The sequence below is a fragment of the Dermacentor variabilis genome, chromosome 11 (genome assembly GCF_050947875.1).
Source record: "Dermacentor variabilis isolate Ectoservices chromosome 11, ASM5094787v1, whole genome shotgun sequence".
Lineage (NCBI taxonomy): Eukaryota > Metazoa > Arthropoda > Arachnida > Ixodida > Ixodidae > Dermacentor > Dermacentor variabilis.
Window position 1 is genome coordinate 50,703,704 of NC_134578.1, and position 25,156 is coordinate 50,728,859.

A 25,156-nucleotide genomic window follows, 5' to 3' on the forward strand; every position below is an offset into this window, starting at 1 on the left:
GTGCAGAGGGAGACAAATAACATTCGTTAGAAACGAACCCAACGGTACAACATTAAAGAATATACGCTGCATACAGAACACCGGTGCTGGAAGCAGGCGAGAAAGTGCACATAGAAAAACCGTGTAGATATCTGGCACCAGACGACGCTGTGGCTAGTGAGCAGACGAAAGTCCCGATAGCAGATGACGGGGTTTAAAGAGCAGACGACAAAGCGCTAAAGCAACGACGCTGCGCTGCAATGAACAGACGAAGCATGCGAGAACAGGCTCTCGGGAAAAGATTCCTAGCAGAATATTTCCTGGTGAACCGAACAGAAAATGCTACGCGTGAGCAGACAACGCAAGAGCTTCGAGTGCTTGCTGTGAGAATGTCAGGGCAACGGTAAATGTCATGTTGAGAGCCGGGCAGACGACCATTACAGGAAGGTGATGAAGTGAGGTACTTAGGTGCAAGCAATCATAGCCGCCGGACGACACACTCTTTGCAATGCATAATCAAACAAAATGCAAACAGCACAACGCGATAGAAACAAAAACGACAAAGTTTTGTTAGCGCGCAGAGCTAGTAATCGTCTAATGGAGGAGGAGAAGGGCAATGCCGCGAAGTACTGTCGCGTAGAGGATTTCCGACCCATGCAGTGGAGACGTCTTTGAATCGATTGAGCAGGGGAGGGGCGGGGGGGGATGGAAAGAAAAATACATTTTACCGGGTCCGGAAAATGGTCATCGATTATATCGGCAGCGCGTATGCAGCAGCAGCAGCGAGGTGGATAAATGAAGTGTCAAATTAGCACAAACTCCCTCGGGCTGCTGGCGATTGAGCAGCGAGAAACAAACAAAAACTCGCGGTCCCAGCGAAGGCCGGGACTCCCTCGGTCCCGTGCGTGCGAAGAGCCGACAACCGGACCAGAATTCCTCGCCCGCTTCTTTCCCCCTGCGGACAATCCAGCGCTCGCCAAACTCATCAAGACGGCGAAAGGACGGCCGACGGGGCTCTGGCTCACGGTCGATACAAAAAGTTAATAACCGCGGGTAATCGATGAGTAAATCAGTTAGCCGCACTTACACATGCGTCGCGTAATGCATGAGCGAAAAGGCTTAAATGGCGCCGAAGGTATACAGGGCTCATCGGGGCTGTCATTACGTTAGCGTTCGGAAAGGCACAGCACGGGAGGGGAGCCGCTGACTACATCCGGGTAACCATCAATTAAGGTACACCAGAACACGACGCAACAGGGGGTGCGCGCAGAAACGTCACCAGCGCTGAAAATTATAACTCGTTTTTAATCAACTGTGCCCGAACATCGTCTGTAACCCGACGAGCGTAGCAGACGTCCCGAAACGTCGTAAATGAATAACGGGCGTGATGACGTCACTTACACGAGAGTTACTAACGGTTATGACGATTCTCCGCGTCCGCTCCAGAGACCACCACGAAAGCAAGCGGGCTCCGAGGCGCCTATTCAATGCGCTCAATTGTCACCTATAGGCTGAACATCCAGTGAAAAATGGCCCCTGTCCTGAAAAACAACGACGGAAAAGAAAGAGGAAAAACGTCAGTACGGAAGTCGCCGGAGGAGTTGGACGCGGTCACTCGACGCGTTTCACGCCACACATGTGCCCTACATCCATCAGCGCCGGGCGGGCGAAACGCGTTCCTTCACGCCTCCCCTTGAGGGGGGAAGGTGGTAGTGCGGGTGGGGGGGGGGGGAGGCGTCGCTGGACTCGAAAAGGCCGCTAACAATGCGCGTTAGCATCGGCAAACCGCTTCGCAACTTTCTTGCGCACGGTCGAAAGGCGGCGCTGCATGCCCGCAAGAAGAAGTAGAAGACCACACAGCGCGAAACAGACGACAAGCAGAAGGCGATGTGCTCGAGAAAGCAGACGGCCGTAGTCGTCGCGGGTCTCTCCTCCGCCTCTGGAGAGTCGTGCCTTTGCCGGACGACACCGACTTTTGTTTGAAACAAACGAACGGAGAAAAGAAAACAAAAACAGAAAAACGGCACGAAGCGAAAGAAGAGAAGCAGACGACGCACTCCGCGCGGGAGACACCGACGTCAGGAGCAATTTGTAACGAAACAATCGTGTAGAAATACAGACATTGCCAACACAAAAGGGACGAAAACGGCGTAGAGGAAGCAGCAATGATACGCGATGCGGATGGGCACTTACGAAGAAAACAAAAAGTAAAATGAAACACACATAGGCAAGCGATAAATAGACACCACCCACTGCATGCAAGAACTGTACAGAAAGACAGACGGCTGCGCCATCAACGTAAACAAACGAACGGAGTGCGAAAAACGCCTAGAAGCGAACCGCGCGGCGATCTGCGATGTTTACGCATGCGCCGAGGCCTCTACAAGCCGGTGGGCATCACGCGCCACGTGCGGTCGCTTCGAGAAATAAGGCGGACTCGCAGACACAGAACCGCACAGGCATTGCTTTTCAGCAGCAAAGCCAAACAAAAGAGGGCCAACGTAAGCGCGTTCGAAAGTCCAGCAGCTGCCTGCAGCGCACTCTCTCCCCCTCCCAACCTTTTCGCCTCTTATTCCTGCCGTTTCCAACGCCTTTCAACAAGGCCCGTCGGTCGTTCTTCGCGCCTTTTCGCGAACTGTTTTCCTCATCGCGCTGGTCCGGTTAAACCTAACATAGTACGTGGAGCGCGAATTTCAGGAAAGCCGCGAACGAGCCGGTGCTGTGTAACACCACCACTGAACGCCATGTGGCTCGGGGTTCAACGAACTGCTCGCGTCGAAAACCCTTTAGGACAACGGGTGCGGCTTTCCTGCTTCTTGTCTAGCCAGAACATCACTAAGTTGCAGGAGGTCCTACGAAGGTCCGCATAAAGTCAAGCTTCCTTCTTTTTTCTTCTGCTTTCTACGTATCAAGGGACTCTACTACTTTAGGACGAAGATTAAACTATCGATCATCATGTTTGTCTCGTCAATGCTCTCTAAATTGAGGGGAAAAAAAAACGTTATGGGCTGCAATGTGGAAAGGTTTATGTGGATTTACCCCCAAAAAAAGTTGTACTATATTTCCGCGGCTTCTTATCATGTAAGGGCTGCTCAAAATGCACCGGTTTAACGAGGATCAAAACAAGAATCACTAATATAAAGATACCTCTCCAAATACTTGTTTCGTTGTTGTCCGCCCAACAGGCACACACAAAAAAGAAAGAAAGCGAGGCCTAAGAAAAGGTGCAAGCAAACGAATGCAACCAGACGCCCGTAAGAGACAGCTAAAACAAAAAACCACAAACGGGAGAAGCGAGTACGACGACCGAACGGTGTCGATCGACAAAACCGTCTGCCGTTCCACGAACACCGGCCTCTCAAAGCTTAGGGTTACTTCGTCGTCTAGAGACGAGAAAAGCGTTAGACCGCGAGGGGGGGGGTGAAGCGATCACCGCCGCTCAGGAAGGCATAAACATAAACACACAGGCGCAGAGTGGGGGGCCGGCGACGTTTCAGGTTCGAAAAAGAAATAGACAAAAGCTAGAAGCCTTGCACGTGCGAGCCCGTCCTTTCAACGCACTGTGATGACGGACGCGGTGTTCGAACCGCAACTATATTACCAGGAACCCCCCCCCCCCTCTTTTCTTTTTCCTTTCGAGGCTCCATCATCGACATCTACGTATACGGTATGCAGAAAATAAGCAGGGTGGACCTGCTCTCATAGGTGGCGCGCGCGCGGGCGGGGATGAGATTATGGAAACATCGAACTACGGGTTCGTTGATCTCGCAAGAAACTAGCCGCCATGTTCACGGAGAAGATATAAGATACAAAGTATAGTGATCGGCGCAAATGGGGCGAATAAATCGAGGATCAACAGCCGCTGTGTTCGCAAACGGATCTTTGCGCACGTGGGGAAATGTCGGGCAAAGCTTACTTCATTAAAATCCTTTTGTTTGCTCGCATTCCTGCCCGGAACTTTCAGGCTCCGAGTAAAGGCAGGCGAGCAACAGACGAACTACAAAAAGGTGCCGTCTGTTCGAAATTAAACAAGCGGCTGCTACGCGCGCCTCGAGCGCAGACGACACAGACGCGCACGACAGTGCCATACAGAAGCAGAAGGCGCATTAAGCGGAGCAATTACGTGTCGTCTGTTTCACCGAAAAGCCCTCCTTTCGTCGGTTGGCACTGAAATTTTCTTCGCGCTGAGAGATTAGAACGAGGAAGTCGCGAGCATCAGCTGCCAGTGGTGGCGAGAATGCCAGCTAAAGTAAGAGACAAAAAAAGAATGTAGCTGGAAAAAAGAAACCTTGTACTGCCGAAACGATCACCACACTGTGCGAATGAACTGAATCTTATTTTTCGGCCGGCCTCTTACAAGACTGAAGGCAAAGCTAATAAGCAGCGAGAAAGTCAGATAAAGAGATGAAGTGAACAAAAAAAGAAAGAGTGACAAAAAACGGGGAGAAATAAGAAGCAGTGGCCAGGGGCACCCCACCGGAACACCTGGCGCATATGCTGCCCGCGAGCGAGGTCGTTCGAGCAGACGCAACGCGCGCGCGCGCTCAAGGGAGCAGATGCCGCCGCGACACCTGCCGCGCCTTCTGCGGCGACCGAACGCCGAGCAGACGAGTTTGAAATTTCAAATACGGCGCCGCGGGCAGACGACATCGCTGACGCCCGCGCCCAGAAAACAGACGATGCATACTTCTCGTAGAAGTGGAATGTGAAGTATCGTGCTCTGCAATGTGACGGAAAAGTTCCATGATTACTAGTGACGGAAAAAAAAAACCAGTAAGCTTTATCTAGAAAAAAAAAATCGCGATGAACTGAAGTGATGGAAAAATGAAACAATGAACTCCTCAGCGAACAAGACACTACTACGGCACCTATTCGCGAATGACGAAGAGTCCGGAATAGCAGGCGAACAAAAATGAACCAACACAGGTGACTTCGCTGCTGCTACAGCACAGTGCGTAGTCTAAGCGTGCCCGATATTAAGTTTACGACACCGGAAGTGCTGCAGAAAGAGATGAAAAAAAAAACCAAAAGAGAAAAGACACCGGCGTGGACTCGCCATTTGGTTAGCCGCCGTGAAGAAAGAACCTTGATCGTGCGCGAACGCCTTCTTCCACGCCGTTCCAAGGCAACGACAGTGCGCCGCCAGAGAGCCTCGAATTCTTTTCGAACAACGAAAACAGGTTAAAGAAAATTGTGTAAAAGGAGAAGAAGAAAGAGTACAGAAAACAAAATAACCACGCCACGAGCCGGATCGAACAGATGTTCTCCAATCGGCACCGCAAGATCTGTACGCTACCACCTCGCCCCCCCCCCCTTCGACGCCGAACGAACGCCCACTGAGGTGCTGCAGCGAAGCGGGACCGACCACGCACTATCCTATCGGCACCGCGGGGTTCGTAAGACCGACTTAAGACAAAAAACAAAACAATAAAGAGAAGACAACGTACTACACATGTACTAAGACGTGAAGAAAGAATCTAAGAACAGACCTAGAAAAACAATAGATAAAAGCACGAGGTGGGGGCGAAAACTGTAAACTTTCGGCTAGCGCACACTGTCGCACCGTAGACTTTTGAGATGTCCGTTGACTTTCATTATTGTTTGTCTCTCTTTTGTTTTTCGAAGCCTTCGCGCAGACGGTTGGAGAGCCGCCTACAGTCGACCCCGAACAAGAAGGAAGCAGCGCGGCCTCTATAGGTTGCGCGACGTATGTGCGACCGGGGTAACGACGCTACGCTTTATCGGCGTCGTTATAGCGTATTACGTCCACAACGAAAAAAAAGAAGTCAAGTAAGTAAAAAGAAAGAAAGGGTAACCAGACAAGCGCGCTCACTCGCAAATAACGCCCACGCAAGAGAGGCCGTAAATTCTTAAGATTACACTTCGCGGGCGTGCTTTTCCGAATGAAAAAAAAAAAAGTGGTTTGTTTAAAGAGAAATCCTAACCACCGTGGCGATATTACAAGCTCTGTAAGGTATAGCTACGCAGGAGCATAAACAGACAGACAAATAGTGGCAAATGTTTACAGCCGCAGCGCTCTGTAAGCGTGTAGGCGTTCGATTAGGCAGAAGTCCTCATCGAGGTCAAGTATTGGGAAACATCGGTGCGCCCACGACTCTGGTTGGCTTAGTACGCGAGCCAGCCACGTACACTAGGACTGCAAAGAGACATAGCTAGGAGCGTAAAGTCGGCACGCTAGTCGCGGTGCTTCTGGTGACTGCGTACACTAACTCCGAAATGAAAGAATCAAGAAATGGAACGGGCCTCGTTCAAAGAAGGATCCGACGCCGAAATGATCGTCAACCGCTGTGGACAGACTACAGAAACAACTAAAACACACGGCCGCGCTATCCCACATACGCTGCGCCGTGGGACACGGACGATAACGTTGCGCGAAATGACCGGAAGGTTACGCAATCCGTGTTGACCACTGTACAACGGTGCCTCAACACGCGTCTGGGTTGTCTTCGCTTCCCGCTACAGACCTGGAAGTGGCCGGGGAAGCCAAGTGGCTACGTCGTTGGCTCGGGGAAGCGGTTGAAAGCCACGGTAGCCACCGGGATACCGCGCGGGTGTTGTCTATTACAACACTCGTGCCTGTTGTTCCAGCGCGCGTCATAAAGAGCACAAGCTGGGGTTCTGGCCGCAGATAGGTTATGACACATTACAAGTAATGCATGCATGCTTCCTGGTAGTTGTGGTTGTAGTAGTAGTAGCAGTAGCCGGTTTCTGGGCACGGTTCAATAGTTTTTAAGTGTCCGTTGTTTTGGAGTCTGAATGCAAGCGCTGTTACAAATGCAGTTGAGCTTGCAAACGGAGCAACGCATGGTAGCAGTTTCGAAATTGTTCGAGTCTTTTGAGTTCATGCTGGTAGTACGACGCTCGAAAAAAAAAAAAAAAGAACCGTGTAGTCTGAGTGAGCTTCGTCCTGCCGATTCTGTCGGCGATTTTCGTTTTGTTCCTCCTCTACGACACCACGCAGAAGACCCAAGCGACAGTCCCCTTCGAGGCACCCACAGGACGCACCGCGTCGGTGAAGTACCTCCTCGGCAGAGCGGCGGCGTATTTCCAACCCCGCTTCATTTTTCTTTCTTTTTTCATGTCGCTTCTTCCTTTTTTTTTCACGGCGACAAGCGCGAAGGGTGGAGTGAGTGCCCGAGAAAGAGAGCGAGAGGGAGAAAGCAGCTACGAGCGAGGCGGCGGCCGCCGACGCCGGGTCGGCTGCGGTAGAGCCCGGGGCTTCTTCAAAAATAGAGACCCGCGGTCTCGTCTCAGCTCCCGAACGCGAAAGACGTTCTTCCCCGGGCGCCTGCATCTATCTCCGAGAAGAGCAGACGGCGGGCTCTTCTCGAGGGGGGGGGGCGTATAGGGGGGGGGGGGACGTACCCGTTCACGGGTGGAGCAGCCTTTACTCCGTCTTTGAAAGCTCTGCGCGGCCGCTGAGTATTGGGACTCCGAAGTACTAAACCGCGCGACGAATTTCCTTTTGTTGTTGTTGTCTGTTTGTTGCGCGGACCTCGCAGATGCGCACGGTATAGCCGGGCAGGGCGTTAAGGCGACCGCGTCTTCTTTAAACGAAGAGCCACCCCCCGCTCTCTCCTGCCGAGCCGGGATTTTTCGAGCGCGCGCAATTTATTTCGCTCCGCGTGCTTACACCTCAGCGACTTGTGCGTACTAAGCGATTCGTAGCCGATCGCGCGACTCGGAGAAGCGACCGAAGGAGCGACCGTCGGGCGTCAAGTCAAGCCTGTACGCAGTTCGCCCCCTAACGGTCGACGCCAGCGTCGAGGTAGTCGGGCCCCGCTGGGCCGGGAACGCGCGGTTGTTTGTACACCTCGGACACCATATTTTGCGACGGGTGAAACCACCGTTTTATACACGGCGCAGCAGCCTAGTCTGAATACGGCGCAGCAAGACAAAAGTTGAAAAGAAGGCGTACACAGAAGAAGAAGACGTACTCCACGAAGGCAATACACGATCCCAAAGCGGCCCGACACCGAAAAACACTGAACGACATCAGAGACTACCCATTTCCTGTGCCGATGTTTGTCGGCAGCGTTTCTTTCGAACCGATCACACGTCAGAGGCTGTCAATTTCCTGTGTGGGCCATTTTTCGGCGAAGCCCATTACGATCTGTACACGAACTCTGCTTATCTGCAAAGTGAGAGCCGTCCGAGTATGTACGGTGGACAGACGCCCTCGCGTGGAAGGGCGTCGTATTCCGCCCACCCCACCCTACATAGGGCAGAATCTTCCAAGAAAGTGAAGCCACAGGGAATGCTCGGCAACGGGGAAATACGCGCGCAGTTAATTCCGCGCCCGTTTTTAAAAGGCACGGAGATTCAAAAAGAGTGCCTCGATCACAAAGCCTGATGTTAAATTACCGGGGGGAACGGCTCGGTCAATAAAGTTAATCTCGCTCTCTCTCCCCGTGAACAACCTCCTAGCGCTTCGATGGCTGTTGCACTAACCGGGCAGAGGCTCAACCTGCCTGGCTGCCTATTCTCGCGACCTGCCAGTCCATCCCGAGCTGATATCGTGCGGCCGACAAACATGCAAAATGTCGACAGGAAACTATAGACGCGAAGTTTGGAAAAGAACATATCACAGGCGAGGCGGTTTGGGCATATTCACTGAGGCGCACTCGAAACGCGAGCACTTGAATCTAACGGACACGGACCCGCCTTCTCCGTACATACGCCGACGAGTCCAGATGGCCAAAGCGAACCAGCCGCTGCTACATAAGCGAGGCGAACTCCCAAGTTTCGATCAAGGAGCCTCTCTCGTAATACACAGCGTACCTATATCTGCGAGACTGCCAATTCGAACCTTGCGCAAGCAAGGCCGTCTGTCGAGCTCCGAGGGGCTGCCGTGGTGCGTGAACCCGAGCCAGCGAGCCGAGGTTCAAAGACCGCGTCGTTTCGTCTCGGGTTTGCTGCGAGACGTCTTCGAGCGGCGCGGTTTTACGTTTCGCGCGCACGCACGCAAAACGTGACGGAGTAGGGCGCAAATTTCTCTCAACTCGCCAGCTCGTTCGAGATATGAAACGCAGAACCGAAACAACATTGGGGGGTGGGGGGGTCTCGCGATACTGGACGCGTATTACAAGTCGCACGAACGCGATTCCGATAACTGTACGGGGATTATGCGTCAAGGCGAGAAGGATTAGAGGCGATGCTTCGAAGGCACCCTTCATATCTCCACTGCGGCACATCCCTCCCGTGTGTATCGATAAACAATCTAGCGTTATCTTTTTAACTCGTGAACATCCTCTCGTCTCCTCTTAGAGCTGCTACACGAAACGGAACCAGGAGTTTTACGACTTTCGCAAAGGCTTCGCGGGTAGTGGGCAAACTTCGTTTGTTACACCGAGGGCCAGTTCTACAGCTTGAACGGTGAAATAGCATCGCAGATTCGCGACTGATGCAGTATGAGGAAAACGGTCGTAGTTTTTTGGTGTTGTCACGGCAAATCGCTTTTCCCTCGGGATTACAGGAACGCGAGAAGGGCGACGGAAAGAGTGTATACACTAAGAGAAAGCAGAGCAGAGCAACGGGCGAAACATTCTATGCAGATCGCGACGAACGAGGCGTTGCAATCTCCAATATACAATACCGAGTCGGAGCAACGTTTCTCCGCTGTAATTTTGCGTCAGCGCTGTTTGCATTCTTGCGAGTTGTCTGTTTCGGCCCGGTCGGTGTGGAAATTATCGAACGATGGCCAGTTGCAAATGGTCACCGCAAATGGATCGTGCACAGCACTATGACACGACAAAACGAACAAAAAATGTAAGAAAGAACAGTAATAAAAAAAGGAGAAACTCACCAGAAGTGGTTGTTGCAGAACGAAGAATAAAACCAGAAGTAGGAGGGACCTCAGACACTTGGGCCTTCTCGTCGACGACGACCGGGAACAAGGCGTGGTCGGCCTCGTCCAAGACCGCGTCTGGGACCCCGTCCGCGTCGTCGTTTCGGGGAAGACTTGCTGGTGGTGGTGGTGGGACCGCCGAGGCCGTCGTTGTCTTTGCCGCAGGACGTCGCACGAAGGCGGCGTCGTCTCCGAGCCGCTAGAAGACTCCCGCCTCGACCAGAACCGTTGCTGCTGCTGCCTCGAACACGGCAGCCCTAACGAAGAAGGCGACGACGACCGCGACGACGCGAGGTAGTAGGACGTCATGGGTGACGCTCCGGGCAAGTCCGTGGCCGAAGAACAGCTAACCGCGCTGTCGTCGACGTCCGACGTCTCCGACGACTCGTCCCAGTGCGCGGACAATCTCCGTCGCTCCGATCTGCTCGCTACCATGGTTGCGACGTCTGCTGGGCGACGGGCAGAACTGAAGATGCCAGGGCCCACAGGCTTGCGGATCCACTTCGGGTCTTATTTGTTAAGGGGGAGAGAATAAAACAGAGCAGACCCGTTACTCTAATGTTCGCAGTGGAAACTCTTCTTCCGCGCAATATTGTTAAGAAAAAGAAATTCTAAATAATCTCTGTGGCCCCAAACTGCACGTCAGTGCCGGCTCTCGGAGAAGACGTGGTGACGTGAGGTCGCGACGCGTAGGCTTCGACTAGCCGCGAGGGATAGTAACCTCATCGTGACGCGCTATGCCGTATACGCAAGAAAAAGAAAGCAAGTAGAAAAAAAAAGAAGAGTAAACGGATAATCCACGATCACAAAATCACATCCACGGCAGCACCAAATCCGAGTGTGAGTCGGAGCCAGACGACAGGGAAGCCGCGACGAGTAGCAGACGACGACAGCACCGAAGCAAGCAAGAAATTTTACTCCGTCGTGAACGATAATCCACAGGGTAGGCACGAGGAGGGTTACCGGTGACCGCCGTCCGTAGTGGTCCTCCGCGAACGCCGGCGGCACAATACTACAACACGCTGCATCGTTGCCGAGTAGTAGCAGACGACGCGCGCTCTTGCCAGACGATCACGGACTGCGCACAGGAGAAACAGACGACGTCCGAGCAGACGACGACGGCACACAAAACACAGGAGTACACAAGCGGTGCAGGAGGGGGCTTTGCGTGCTGCTTTTTTTGGTACAAAAGCGCCCCGAGCTGGTAGCGGCCGGCTCGGAAAAAACGCGAGTTGCAGCGGCGGCGAGCACGTATTGCCCTCCGCCAAATCCGGTGCGCGTATGGGGCGCAAAAACGCCGGCGAGCCGCTCTTATGCGACGCCCTTTCCCTCGGCGCTGCGGGAGGAAGAAAAACGAAGCAGCCGTGCGGCTATTTCCTCTACCCTCCCCCTCTACTTCGCTCCAAAGGCGCCTCTGGGAAGAGCGAAGAGCGCGAGAGAGGGAGACTCCCGCTGGTAGCCTCTCAGCCGCCGCAGATGCGGGCGAGAAGCCGAGGAGCTACCGCGTCTTCGCTCTCGCCACGCGGCAGATGGCGCGCGCTGACCAGAGCCTGGTGGAAAGAATTAGGCTGACGTCACAGGTTCCTCGTTTCCCCTTTCCCGGACTCGGCATTTGTTGTGGCAAGGAGGAAAGAGAGAAGGGAGGCCCGGCGTGCGGCCGGGCCGCTGGAACACGCGCGCCGGGTTTCTCCGGAGCAGTCCCCAGTCGGCGCTCAGACGCCGCGGTGACGGTGTGGGGGTGACCGTATGCGCCAGATTGCGGCATTAAGGAACATTTCCGGCACGCTGTGAGGAGCGTTTCGAGGCTTCCAAATGTGTGCGTTTAGTTTTTTTATTTCATCTTCATTTTCTTTATTTGACAGGGCGGCGACATTCTGGGCGCCAAGTATTGAAAGATGACGAAAGCTGTCGCAGGGAGGTGGAGGTTTGAAGTCATCAACAGTGTTTGCGAGTATGGCAAGCTTCAGTCTGGAGCCAAGGTTTCGACTATAGGGAGACTTGGCCCAAACAATGACAGGTTCCATTAGGCAAAACCTTGGCTCCTGGCTAAGGCTCGTCGTGTTAGCAAACACCGTTGTTCGCGCGAGTTTCACCGGGAGTACCGGCGTACGGAGATCACGCGAAAGAAAAAAAAAACGAATCGAAAGAAAGCAAGGACCACTCGCCGATCTCGCAACGTTGGACACTTACTTACATACACCTACTGAACTTCGCAGCTTTGTTCTGATCTTCTTGAGCGTGCATAGTGTAGCAGGCCAGAAACACGCTTGCACAGCCCAACCTCCCCGCTTTTCCTGTCATTAAGTTTGCTCAGTTCTGTTAAAGCAGAAACGCGCAACGCTGTAGCCAAAGCGATAGACCTGGCGTCAGTTTCTCGTACACTCTCAGTGGCCCTTACTCTAATGGCGTTGACATGTCTGCCACGGAACGCTGATGTCGTGAAAGCATGGCGTTAATAAACGGGGTGTCAATAAGCGCTGGGGTAAATCTAGGTAAACGCGGTGTTGCGTGTGGAAAAGTTGCAAAGGTTCTAAATCAACGGAACATGGTACGAGCAGTAGAAATTTTGACGCCGTTTTAAACCGCCGCGGTAGTGACAGAAAAGGGAAGAAAATTCGAAGCAGAAGGAAAGCATAACTGGCCCCGAACTGCAATTTCTCGAAACGCGGCCGCTCCTTAAATTAAAACTGAAATCCCCGATTTCTTTCCGCGGGTTTCAACGGCCGCTGCTTATTCTAGCCCTTAAAACACATCTAAAACACCACATCCAGTGTGAGATACTGCTAACACCTAATAACAACAGGAGAAACGCGCAAGAGAAAACCAAAACGCAAGGAAAAACTCCTGGACGCTACCTAGCGGAACACCACGCATTCTTCTAAACCACCCGCTGACGTCACTTGCACGCCGGATCAGAAGCGAGTATGGTGGAACGAACGTCCCCTTAAATTAGTCACGTTACTCGACGTTACCTCGCGCGCACAACCTTCCTCTCGACACCTCTGATATACCGGGCGAGGGCCACTGCTACGTGTTTACCACACTTCCCAAAAACGCGAGCGGAAAGCCACGCGCCCCGTCCATTCAATGCAAATTCGTCGAGAGCAGAAGAGAGAGAGAGAGAAAAAAGAAAAGTCTAGCAGAAGACACCTTGTGGACCGGGCTTTGACGCAAGCGGGATTGGACAAGCCGCCCCGTCGCGGCACCTCGGTCGTCATAACCGCGCCAGAAGACAATGGAAGTTGTGTTGTCCGGCGCCGCGAACAGACGACAGAGACGCGCCAAAGAGGAAACTAGCAGACGACACACGTCCACGCGCATGCGGGGTCAGAAGGAAAAACAGAAGAGGGCCAGGATCCAAGAAGCAGACGGCCAGCACAAGCAGCAGCAGCAGACGACGACTAATTGCGAAATCGCATGGCGGCAGGAGGCGTTAGAAGAGAATGGAGCCTCATAAACAAGTTTACCAGAGTGAAAATTCCCGTCACTCTTTCGAGCCACTTATACGGCCTAGAATCGCTAGCGCGCCAGAGCCGCTAATAGAGGAAAGCGCGTTGGAATGACGTGGTAGAAAATTTGCAAAAATCGGCGCGTCGCAAAATGCTAAAAAAAGCGGAAAATCAAATGAGCCCCCCCAACCTGTTTCTTTATAATAAAAACAATATATATGAAAAAAAAAACGGCGTCCTTATTACAATGCGAGGGGGGACGGGGACGGCTGGGAGATGAAAACGGTCGTCTGTTGTCATCGATCAGATTTTTTTTTTTTGACAGTGCATCCAAATATCCGTTACGTAGAAAAAGCAGCAGTGCTCACTGCGACAGGCATCTTTACAGCCGCTAGAAGCTTCAGCTTACCTTCACACAGATCCGCTAGTGATTTGTAAAACGCCATAGTGACTTATTACGCCTGCTCGTGACGACGTCATCAATTTTACCGGACGTAAGAAATTACGCCAAGCGTTCATCCAACAAAATCCTCTCGGTGAAAAGCGTACAGAAACTAAGCAGCCTGCCACTACGCAATATCTTCCGAGAACCTTACAGCTGGCTTCTCCACTCTATTTTGGTGTGCTGAAACGAAGCCTACCTACTCATTTTTCTTCTCGCAGAAACAGGATGATATTAAGAAATACAGTTTAACCGGTTTTTAAAGCAAGTACAACGCAACGCTAAAGTATGCAGAATGCAGGCCTCAATCCGCGCCTAAAAATCGCAGAATCAATAGAAAAGCAGAGAAGAGCGACAATCGTACAAAAGACTTTCTACGATAGGAAAAACAGTTACTTTAAGATTTCGCCCTTTGCTTTAACAATAATAAACAGGTCTGGCGGACAAACAGGTCTGCTTCAGCTAAGTAAAGACACAGGTCGCGCCATCTAACCAAGCTCCTTGCTTTGACAAACGTACTGCACAGAACTACGCTCCTAATTTTGAACACTGGCTCATATTCCACATACTGCACATAAGCAGTTAGTCACGGTACGCCATACATATTACAGCTAGCACATATCTAGTCATGATGTACACAAAATAAGTTATTAAGAGCAAGGAAGAAGAACTGAATACGCTACCTCTTTAAGAGGAAGATTTAGCTCTGGCCCAATTAAACCCGATATGCCACCTATTCAGAAACATGTGCAAGGCAAAATTGTGTTTCTGAGATAACTACTCAGCCGATATTAAGGAAATATGTTGCATTTTAGTGAGAACTTTAAATTCTAGTAAGCATCGGAAGGGAAATTTCGATCTACGGCCTGAATCTTTGTGCAAGAATTCTTTTAAAAAATTGTAAGCTTAAAAAAATGAAGGCCTGAAGTTCACAAACTTGTCCCTTTGCATCAAAAACATCTACCACCGTTCCGCAATAAGCGTCCGTTACAGCACCTAAAGCGGAGAAATGTAATAAATAAATTTACAGCTTACGTCTATTTGTTACGTTTACAAGATTTTTGTAATAGTAATGCTCACATAAGAACAATTTATTACGGAGCGCTGTATTATACATCAAGTTTCTCCGCTTTAAATTTATGAATAGATGCAATTGACAGAATTGTGATATATTTTATTGCCGAGTTCCAAAGTCGTAAATTTGATAGTTTCGTTTCCCTAAATGTGTGCGATTTGTGACATATATTTATTAAAGAATCAACGACCTAAATCAAAAATCCGCTTCCAACAGTCATTAGATTCTAACTTTTCATTTTAGATACAACACACTTTGCCAGATTGGGTGCAGTGGTTGCTGAGAAAAAGAAAGTCGCAGTCTCGCCCGAAAGGCGAAGCATCATTTCCGATAGCAAATTAGTAGACAGCTACACGAAGTAAGCATATTACATAGTTTTATCGGTCGTATAAACTTGCAAACATTCGCTTAAGTAAATTCGCAGGTACGGTGTCACGCGCGCAGAGGTAAACAACAACACACCTCGCTCGATGACCGCGGAAACTCGCTGTCAAAACGCTGGAGTAAGCGCGGCAGCAGCAGCGAGCGAATTGACCTTCGTGCTGTCTCTCGCTGGATCGCGAACTAAACGTCGAAAGCACAGCGCATACGAAGCTACCGGCACTCCTTTGCCCACGTCGTAGATCGCTTGCATGATACGGCGGCCGGGCGACCGCGCCGTAAGCAGCAGCCGTGCCTCGCCCGCGACAGAAAACGGCGCGCTTTCGCACCGCATTCCTACCTCCCGCGCGCGAGACTGAGCCGCAATCGTCTGCTGACCCTCGGAACCTTTTACGCGCAAATACAGCGTACGGCGCGCGGCGACGATGTTACCGTGTTTTGACTTTATAAGGAACATAACGGCGACGGCGAAGGCAGAAATACGCTCGGAGTGTCCATATAATTGCTACTGCAATAAAACGGTTTCTCCTTTACTACGTATATGGATAGGAGCCTCCGAGCTAAAGCTCCCTCTTAAAACGAAACTATAGACGAAAGTGAAAGCTGGATAGCTGAGCGAGCTTAGTGATCACACAGAAAGGTCAGTATAACCGTAAGCGGAGGTTCGCAAAAGCAGACGAGAATCATAAACAAAAGACAGGCGGCGACACCACCGTGAACTTGCCGCACTACGCGCCGTCGACGACGTCTTGTATTTTGACACCTACTCGGGACCAGACAGCCCTTTACCGACATACATGAGAAAAAAAAAAGATGGGTTACGTTTCAATATAAGCAAACCGCGGGCCCGAGCTTAGCGAGTCCCGAACGCATTTCCGAATACGTGACGTCACACTGACGTAGCGGCGCCTGCAGTTTCGGTGTGAAGTAATGACTGACTCTGGCATTCGTTTTCTCCACTGAAAGCCCAACTTTCCCTCCCCACCCCTCCCGGCTAAATAAACGAAAAGCAATACTGCATGAATATTTCAGCATCCCCGACTGAACGACTGAATCAAATTGTATAAAGAGGCAGGAAAGCGGAGGGCCGCCGCAGAATTACAGGTCGAATTAGAGAATCGAAATCGGTCACTGCTTCCGACTGACTGCACGCGTCGGTTCCGCCTGTAGCGAAATGGCGACAGTAAATCTGACACACCGTGTGCCAGACACTTCGGTCGAAACTTCCTCAGCGCCCGCCATGACGAAGTTACATACCCGCCAATTACTTCTCAGCCGCATTCCTCACACCTTCGAATTTCACTGCGTCCCTGCTCCGTCCGTCCGTCCGTCCGTCCGTCCGTCCGTCCGTCCGTCCGTCCGTCCGTCCGTCCGTCCGTCCGTCCGTCCGTCCGTCCGTCCGTCCGTCCGTCCGTCCGTCCGTCCGTCCGTCCGTCCGTCCGTCCGTCCGTCCGTCCGTCCGTCCGTCCGTCCGTCCGTCCGTCCGTCCGTCCGTCCGTCCGTCCGTCCGTCCGTCCGTCCGTCCGTCCGTCCGTCCGTCCGTCCGTCCGTCCGTCCGTCCGTCCGTCCGTCCGTCCGTCCGTCCGTCCGTCCGTCCGTCCGTCCGTCCGTCCGTCCGTCCGTCCGTCCGTCCGTCCGTCCGTCCGTCCGTCCGTCCGTCCGTCCGTCCGTCCGTCCGTCCGTCCGTCCGTCCGTCCGTCCGTCCGTCCGTCCGTCCGTCCGTCCGTTCGTTCGTTCGTTCGTTCGTTCGTTCGTTCGTTCGTTCGTTCGTTCGTTCGTTCGTTCGTTCGTTCGTTCGTTCGTTCGTTCGTTCGTTCGTTCGTTCGTTCGTTCGTTCGTTCGTTCGTTCGTTCGTTCGTTCGTTCGTTCGTTCGTTCGTTCGTTCGTTCGTTCGTTCGTTCGTTCGTTCGTTCGTTCGTTCGTTCGTTCGTTCGTTCGTTCGTTCGTTCGTTCGTTCGTTCGTTCGTTCGTTCGTTCGTTCGTTCGTTCGTTCGTTCGTTCGTTCGTTCGTTCGTTCGTTCGTTCGTTCGTTCGTTCGTTCGTTCGTTCGTTCGTTCGTTCGTTCGTTCGTTCGTTCGTTCGTTCGTTCGTTCGTTCGTTCGTTCGTTCGTTCGTTCGTTCGTTCGTTCGTTCGTTCGTTCGTTCGTTCGTTCGTTCGTTCGTTCGTTCGTTCGTTCGTTCGTTCGTTCGTTCGTTCGTTCGTTCGTTCGTTCGTTCGTTCGTTCGTTCGTTCGTTCGTTCGTTCGTTCGTTCGTTCAATCCACCGATCGATCCGTCAACCGTCCGCTAGTTACGGTTTAGTTCACGCAAGGCAAGGACGTTACCTTCACAGCAACAATGATGACGACGACGGCACGGCGACAACGTATGCTTCAAGTTAATTAGGAATGCAAGGTGTTACGTGCGAAGTAGCCCCGCAATTAATTACGAGGCACGGCACAGTGGTGTGCTAAGATCAATTCTAACCACCCCGGGTTCTTTAGTATGCGCGCCCAACGCACGGTACACGCGAGCGTTTTTCGCATTCCGCCTCAAGCGGAACGCGCCCGCCGCGATTGGCATCGAACCTGCGACCACCGAGCTCTGCACAAGAAGGCCACGTAACCACTGAGCTACATCGCGGCGGGCGACGACAGCGGACGCTCGACGAAAACGATGACAATAACGTCAGCGTGACGTGGGCATCACGTGGGATTGTCGAGATCCGGTATAGTAGCCCCTAAACGTATAACATCGATTAGTTGAGGGCAAAAGAAGTTCTTCTCAGAGGTTTAGTTAAGAGGATAATGAAATCTCTGAGGTCTTGTTCTTTTTCCCCAGTATACGGCCCTTAAACACGACACTCGCATACGTATTCTAATCAAAAGAAAAACCAAGGTTTGCCGAAGGTGCAATTCATTCACAGCGACAGCATGAGTATTGTAAGGAGAGTGGCACCGCTTCCATCATGCATGTGAGTTAGAAAAAAACAGCAACGCACGAAAAATGATGGTCGTGATAATAAGCCTAAAGATGGCGCGTATACAAAGAAAAGGCGGATCGGAGCACACGATGTGCCTCCGATGAAGAATTATTAACTGAACATGCTTCTTTCTTTCTTCATGTCAAATTTAGTTTAGAATTGTGCCAGAATTATATGATGTATTCCTCCATTATCCTTACCATGCACTCATTTGATACCAAACGCCCCATTGTCGACTGAAGTAGTTAATGTCATTTCCCATTTTATGTATAGTATGGTCTATTCTTTTGGGTTGCCCGATTATTTGCCAGCCTCCGAGACAGAGAGAGAGTGCCACCGCCGGCCTTGCCGCAAGCGCTTTCGAAAAGACGACGGCTGCGACGACAGTAATTAACGTGCGGCTGTCGTGTGATCACAAAGGAACGCTGACAATAAGTGCGTACGTTCCGACGAACGACCGAAATTGCACCATGCAGCGTATCGGGAGAAAACGTGCAAACGGAGCGGTCGGTACATAAAGCACTCGAGCGAGTCGATTAATGACTACGGCAAACGGAGGACAGTGGGTCGAGAGCGCGCCCGGGGCAGGATCACGAGTTGGACGGACTTTTTGAGGGGATGAAAAGAGAAAAAAAAAAAAAAAACACGAGGGGTATGCATGGCTTCACGAAGAGTCGGTCGGCGCTTCTCATACCTCGTTTCCTTCCTCCGTGCATACAGCTCTTGCCGCCGATTTGCTCCGCCTCTGACGATGGCTCATGTACCGCTTCATGTCTTACCTTGTCGAATACGCGTCACCAACCGTAACCCGGTGCTTATTGTTAGGTGCGTGCGCCTGTACTTGTCGCAGCGTTATAGGCGGGTGCGTATAGGTCGAATTTGAGCTCCGCCGTTGTGTGCTGCCTTGTCCCGCTATTGTTACAGTACAATATATATATATATATATATATATATATATATATATATATATATATATATATATATATATATATATATATATATATATATATATCATAGAGTTTCTCACTACATTACCTAGAGGGAAATCTGGCGCTGCTGCGCTGTGGTATGCATGGGAATGCCGGTATATTGTGGATTCGGATTGGCATCGTTCTCGTAGAGACAGGACACCTTGAAGACGCGCTTGGCAAGTACCGTTCCGTCTGTCACAATGATTCATTTTCTACTAGAACAGCACGTGAAAAGCTGTTTTAGCTTTATTATTACGCGAAAACATATTTTGTTTAACTATGAGAACTTGTTATTGTGTGTACGACTACATGTTATGTAAAAAGTATCAGCGGGCCGCTGAAGTTGGAGGACAGACGACAAGGTTCGCGCTCGCTTTGAAACAGTTGGTCGTCTGTTCTTGCTTTTCTTAGCTTGGTCATGCATCGTGGGTGAGTAAAGATGTAATATGCGTGAATGGAAACATTTTATGAAGATTTTACTTTGAGAACGCGTTATTTGCGTAGCCATATCCACGTTTTAGACGAAGCCTCTTACAACACCAGCCAACACGAGCCTCGCAGACACATATCCCGTCATTCCCATGACGGCACGGTGCCCCCTTAGGAAACTCCCATAGACGGTGGCGCCAGATTACCCTCTAGGTGTTATAGTGAGAAACTCTATGATATATATATATATATATATATATATATATATATATATATATATATATATATATATATATATATACACATATATATGTTATGGATGTAAGAGCACCGAGTCTCACCCATATATTTAACCTTTGTCTGGCAAATGGTGTCTTTCCTCAGCAAATGCAGATTGCAAGAGTAGCAGTTGTTTATAAGAAAGGTGACAAGAATGACTTTGCAAACTATAGGCCTTTGTCAATACTACCTGTTTTCTCGAAAGGGCTTGAGAAAGTAATTTTGACCCGGATGAATAACTTTTGTAGTAAGCATAATATACTGACACCTTCACAATTTGGTTTTCGGAAACACCGTTCCACCGAACTCGCTTTATTAGAACAAAAAGAATACATTCTAAAATCTCTTGATGACAGGAATTTAGCATTAGGAGTATATGTAGATTTTTCGAAGGCTTTTGACCACCTGAACCACAAGTTACTTTTAAAAAAGCTTCAAGTATATGGCTTTAGAGGAACGTCATTGATGCTTTTGAGCAGCTATCTCGGAAGTCGACAACAGTATGTTGAAATAAACGGTCACCGATCCAATGTTAAAACTCTCTCTTCCGGCGTACCGCAAGGCAGCATTATGGGCCCGTTCCTTTTTAACATATACGTGAATGACATAACACAGATAGACAGAGAAATAAAAATGGTCATATATGCTGATGACACCAGGTTATTCTTTTCAGCCTCGTCTGCCTCGAACGTGGTCATGAAAGCAAATACAGCACTTAGGCAGCTTGAGAAGTGGACAAAATATAACGCTCTAAAAATTAACACTTCCAAAACAAAGGCCATTATTTACCGTCCAAAAAACAAGGATGTTCATATTAACGATGATATCACTCTTAATAATTTTAAAATAGAAATAGTAAATTCCTTGAAAGTACTAGGTGTACTTTTCAATGAGAAAATGACGTGGGATGACCACACAAATTACGTAGCATCTAAACTGTCACGTGTCATCGGATCGATTTACACTCATAAGGACATCCTCCCTGTAAAAGTGAAATTGCTCCTTCACAATTCATTGTTCTGTTCGCATCTAAATTACTGTCATTTGGTCTGGGGGGAAACATCCTTCGCAAATTTACGAAAATTACACGTTCAGCAGAAAAAAATGCTCAGAATAATATACAATGTAGCATATGACCACCCATCTAAACCGCTCTTTATGAAAGACAACATAATGCCGATTCATGATCTGTACGCATACCGCCTAATCACTAAATACATTACCGAGGTCAAAAATAACGTCTCGTTCATTGCACAACTGGCATCACTGCAGAAAAGAAATTTCGCTTACGCAACTAGAAACACCGATATTTGGCACATACATTCATTCAGAACAGTTTACGGACAACATATGCTCAGGAACACTCTTCATCTCTTAAACCTGTGCCAACATTACAATTTAAATCTCCAACGCACCCGGTCAAAAGATTTGCGTCATTTTGTTTCACTTATAAGTGGAAGGGCAGCACTTTCTGTTTGAAATATACGATATGATATCATGCACATCGCTTTGTTTTTTTTTGGAATTGTACATTTTTGTAAAAATTGTCATTTGTGATATTGTGATATTTTGTCTGTACTCACATGCTTGTACTGTTTGCCTTTTTTTTCTAAACATCATGTATTGTATCGGGGAGGCGTGAGCCCGTCAAGCTGGATATCTAGCTTTTTCTCTCCCCCTCCCTCATCCTTGGGATGGAAAATAAAGGCATTATTATATATATATATATATATATATATATATATATATATATATATATATATATATATATATATATATATATATATATATATATATATATATATATAATTCCCCATGGCATGGTTGGCTAGAAAACTTTGAAAGTTAACTCCCAGGTTCCATATACGGGTTGAAGCTCCTTGGTTCACGTAATCTTCAGCACGACGGGGTTGTGTCAGCCGAAAATTCCCGCGACAGTTGTCCCGGTAAAACGGTGCCAACTTACGCGAAAAAGTCCCGCGGTTAAAAAGAAAGAAGCAAGGAAAACGGGTGAGCACGCGACCAAATCAGTGCGAAACCGATCCCGAGCAGCACCGCGGGTGCCCCCAGCGACACCGGAAGAGAGAGTCTACTCTGATCAGCCGGAAGTAAACTACGATATGCGCGCTTTAAAGTGCGGCCTCCTTCCCTCGTTCTTCCTCTCAGTTGTCTTCTTCTTCTTTTTCGCTACGCACAATCGCACACATAACGGAAACAGAGGCAGACGGAGGACACACATAGCAGATGGAGCCTGGAGACTGTACACACACTATACAGCAGAGGAGCACGGATCTGGCAGCTGGCCACGGAGAAAGGGTTGTCTGACACGGCCTGACCAAGGCAGGCTCTCTCAATTACGAAGGCGCTGGGGGTTTAACGCGCTGTTACACGGCACGACCACATAGGCGGCAGCAGCAGCGGCAGCTTCAGCGGCTGTTAGCGCGACGAAATTTTGAAGCGAGCGGGGGAGGAGGGGGGCAGGCGGGTAGGTTAGACGACTCCACCCCCAATTACGGGATCAAAGGGATGAGCCGCGCAGTTCGCGGAAGACAGCACGCGACAACCGTCGCAATCACGTGGTCGCGCGCGCTCGGGAGAGATAGAGCTGTCGCGGGAAAAAAAAGACGAGACAAGCGAGTTCGAGAGCGTCCGAGGATGGGGCCAATCATCGGATAAACCGAACGGGATAAGAAGCAGATGCCACTCCGGCGGAACAGTTGAAAGGCGTACGGCGCGCGAACGGTTACATGCGGGCGGCGTGTTTTCCCTACACGTATTGGATTTACCCCTTCCTTGCGCGCAGATTCATGCACGCGGCGATAATGCGGTCGCTGTGGAAGAGAATGCGGAACTTAACGGCGAGGCACTTATCCCGTCGGTATAGACAGACGCCTATGTCCTTTGAAATGGAAGGCACGATCACCGAATTTCGTATAGCTCAGCCAGCCAGATGTACGCCGCCATAGATATTCTGCTGATATTCTGCCGAACTGTATTTAACTGTTATACGGTATATGCGTGCCCGATGCGACGACAAGCTACCTCGAAACACGCCAGATGACCGGGGCTCCCAAGATGATTCTCAGTTGAATCGAGGTAGTACGTACACGTATACGCGTGCATCGCAAGCTCAGAGAGCGACACGTGCCTTGCTGCAGTTCCATGGAGGATACTGCACGTATATACATAAGCCCCGATGTGCACCTCCTGATGAAGCGGCACTTTCAGTATAGTCTCTCTTTCAGGAGGCGCGCCTGCTAGACCTCCCTGCTTTCCTTGCACGTTTGCATTATTATTATTATTATTATTATTATTATTATTATTATTATTATTATTATTATTATTATGTCTGCAAGTCTGCAATACTTGAAGGTCCTCGATATGGAGGGCCTTGATCTAAAGCAGGAAACAAAAGAAGGAGAGGAAAAAACGGAATATATGACGTCAGTATTGCTCTAAGACTATACTGGTAGTGCAGGTTACCGCGGTTGCTGATAGGCACCAGGCTGCATAGTTAGTTAAGTGTAGTTATTAACTTGAATGGGGGTGTCCTCCAAAGAAAAAGCGGTTGCGGGTATCCCTTGTTTCTGTCATATGAGTGGGCGGAGAGAGAGAGAGACGGGTAGCGACACACGTGACCACAGGGTGCTCGCAATATACAGGCGCTCGAAAACGGTTCGCAACAGATGAGCCGAAAACAAAGTATCCGCTGCATTCGCGGGGTGCTGGAGGAGACGCGCTATGCCGGAGCGATGGTCATTGCGAAAGCAGCCAGGCGGGTGGGAGGGGGGGGGGGGTGAGAGAAGTATTCTGCAAGTGTCCACTTAGTGGACGTGTCCATTTCCTCTTCCGCTGAAGTTCTGATTGGCTGCGTTGGGGGCAGGCGTCAGAAGGAAACGGGCGGCCCAAGCCAATCGGCATTTGAGCAGCAGACGAAATGGACATGTCCACAAGGTGGAAACTTACAGAATACCTCCCACCTCACCTCCTAGCGTTTAGGGAAAGCGACCCAAAGAAGGAAAACACGCACAATCGCACAGCGCACGATAGAAAGTTGCACTTAGAATGCGCGCGCGAACCAGTCTCTGTCGCACTGCCAAAGGCAGCGCCTACCGACTTACCACGCGGAATCCGTAGGCATGCGTTGGTGGGTGACGCGTCGAAAACATTGGCTCATCTGCGGCTGCGTACGCGACAGGCCGCACGACTTTTTCTGTTATTGTTCCGGCCCGTCCGATCCAACACGAGATTCACGAGCGATTCTTATTTGGGGGGAGGGGGAAACATCCGGTGATGTGCAGCACAGTAACCGTCTCTCAAAGAGAGAGAGAGAGAGAGAGAGAGATCTTAACCGCGCTGCGCCAGCTGGGCAGTGGCGATACAAAGGGGTGGACACGAAATTCCGGGGCCGCACGCGGGCTCGGGGGAGTATCGGAAAAAGAGGTGGTCCGGTTATTCCCGAAAAACGAGATTCTTTCGGCGCCGGTCGACGGGGGGTGGGGGGGGGGGGCAGCGTATACGTTCGCAGACACACGTATAACGGAACGGCAAGAAGAGGCATTAGCGAAGGAAACTATTAAATAAAAGAAATTACGATTGCTCGACTCCTCTCTCAATCGCGTCCATCCGACAATGGACGCCACGCCCCACATGTCAGCGCCGTTTGGGTGCCGCCGCATGAACGAGACAGAAATACTAAAATAAACAAAAAAAAAAGAACTTTGTACGAGCGGTCGTAATGTGCAACGCATCCCGAGCGGTCCCACAATCCCTCCCGCCTCCACGCGTCGGGAATTCAAAGAACGGAGCCCGCGGGCACTGAACGATATCCACGGCGGTTGTGAATAACGGTGTGTGGAACAGCGTCGTCATATATACAGAGGCAGTGTTCCCAATTCTGGCCACCTCCGAAACTCGTCCAGTCCGGCCCGACGGGTAAGAAGGCAATTTTCGAGTACGGGAACGCATTTTCGAAACGGCTGGGTGGACGGGTCTTAATGAACCTCCGCCTTGGAACTGGAAAGCCTAGTGTTACACCCACGCAGTTCGTTAAGTCTGCAGTTATCCTGTGCCGAGTGAGATCCTTTGCGTTACCGGTACTCCGGTCCTCTCCGATTGCGTGCCCGTCGGAGATTGATTTACCCTTCCTCTTTATTCAATCAAATATCGATTCATCCAAATTGGGCTCCGCCATAGTCACGAGTATATTATCACTGTGCTCCGACTTTCCAGAGAGAAAATACACCGTTTACGAAAACCTTTCAGACGTTAGGATGGATTAGTTGGCCGTGTTGGTTAAGCATGATCTGAAGTGAAGGCGC

At 50.4% G+C, this 25,156-nt stretch overlaps 1 protein-coding gene across 2 annotated transcripts in view; it reads right to left on the reverse strand.

The window, feature by feature from the left end:
• The window catches only part of LOC142564201 (uncharacterized), a 61,941-nt gene that overhangs the window by 23,987 nt on the left and 12,798 nt on the right, over nucleotides 1-25,156 (reverse strand). The window contains exon 2 of one of the 2 annotated variants that reach the window (XM_075675106.1): nucleotides 9,806-10,356. In XM_075675106.1, coding sequence (XP_075531221.1) covers nucleotides 9,806-10,282 — 477 coding nt within the window. In that variant the 5' untranslated portion in view covers nucleotides 10,283-10,356. Of the gene's footprint in view, nucleotides 1-9,805; nucleotides 11,116-25,156 lie in introns of those variants that run through there. The other variant, XM_075675107.1, reaches the window with a different exon arrangement.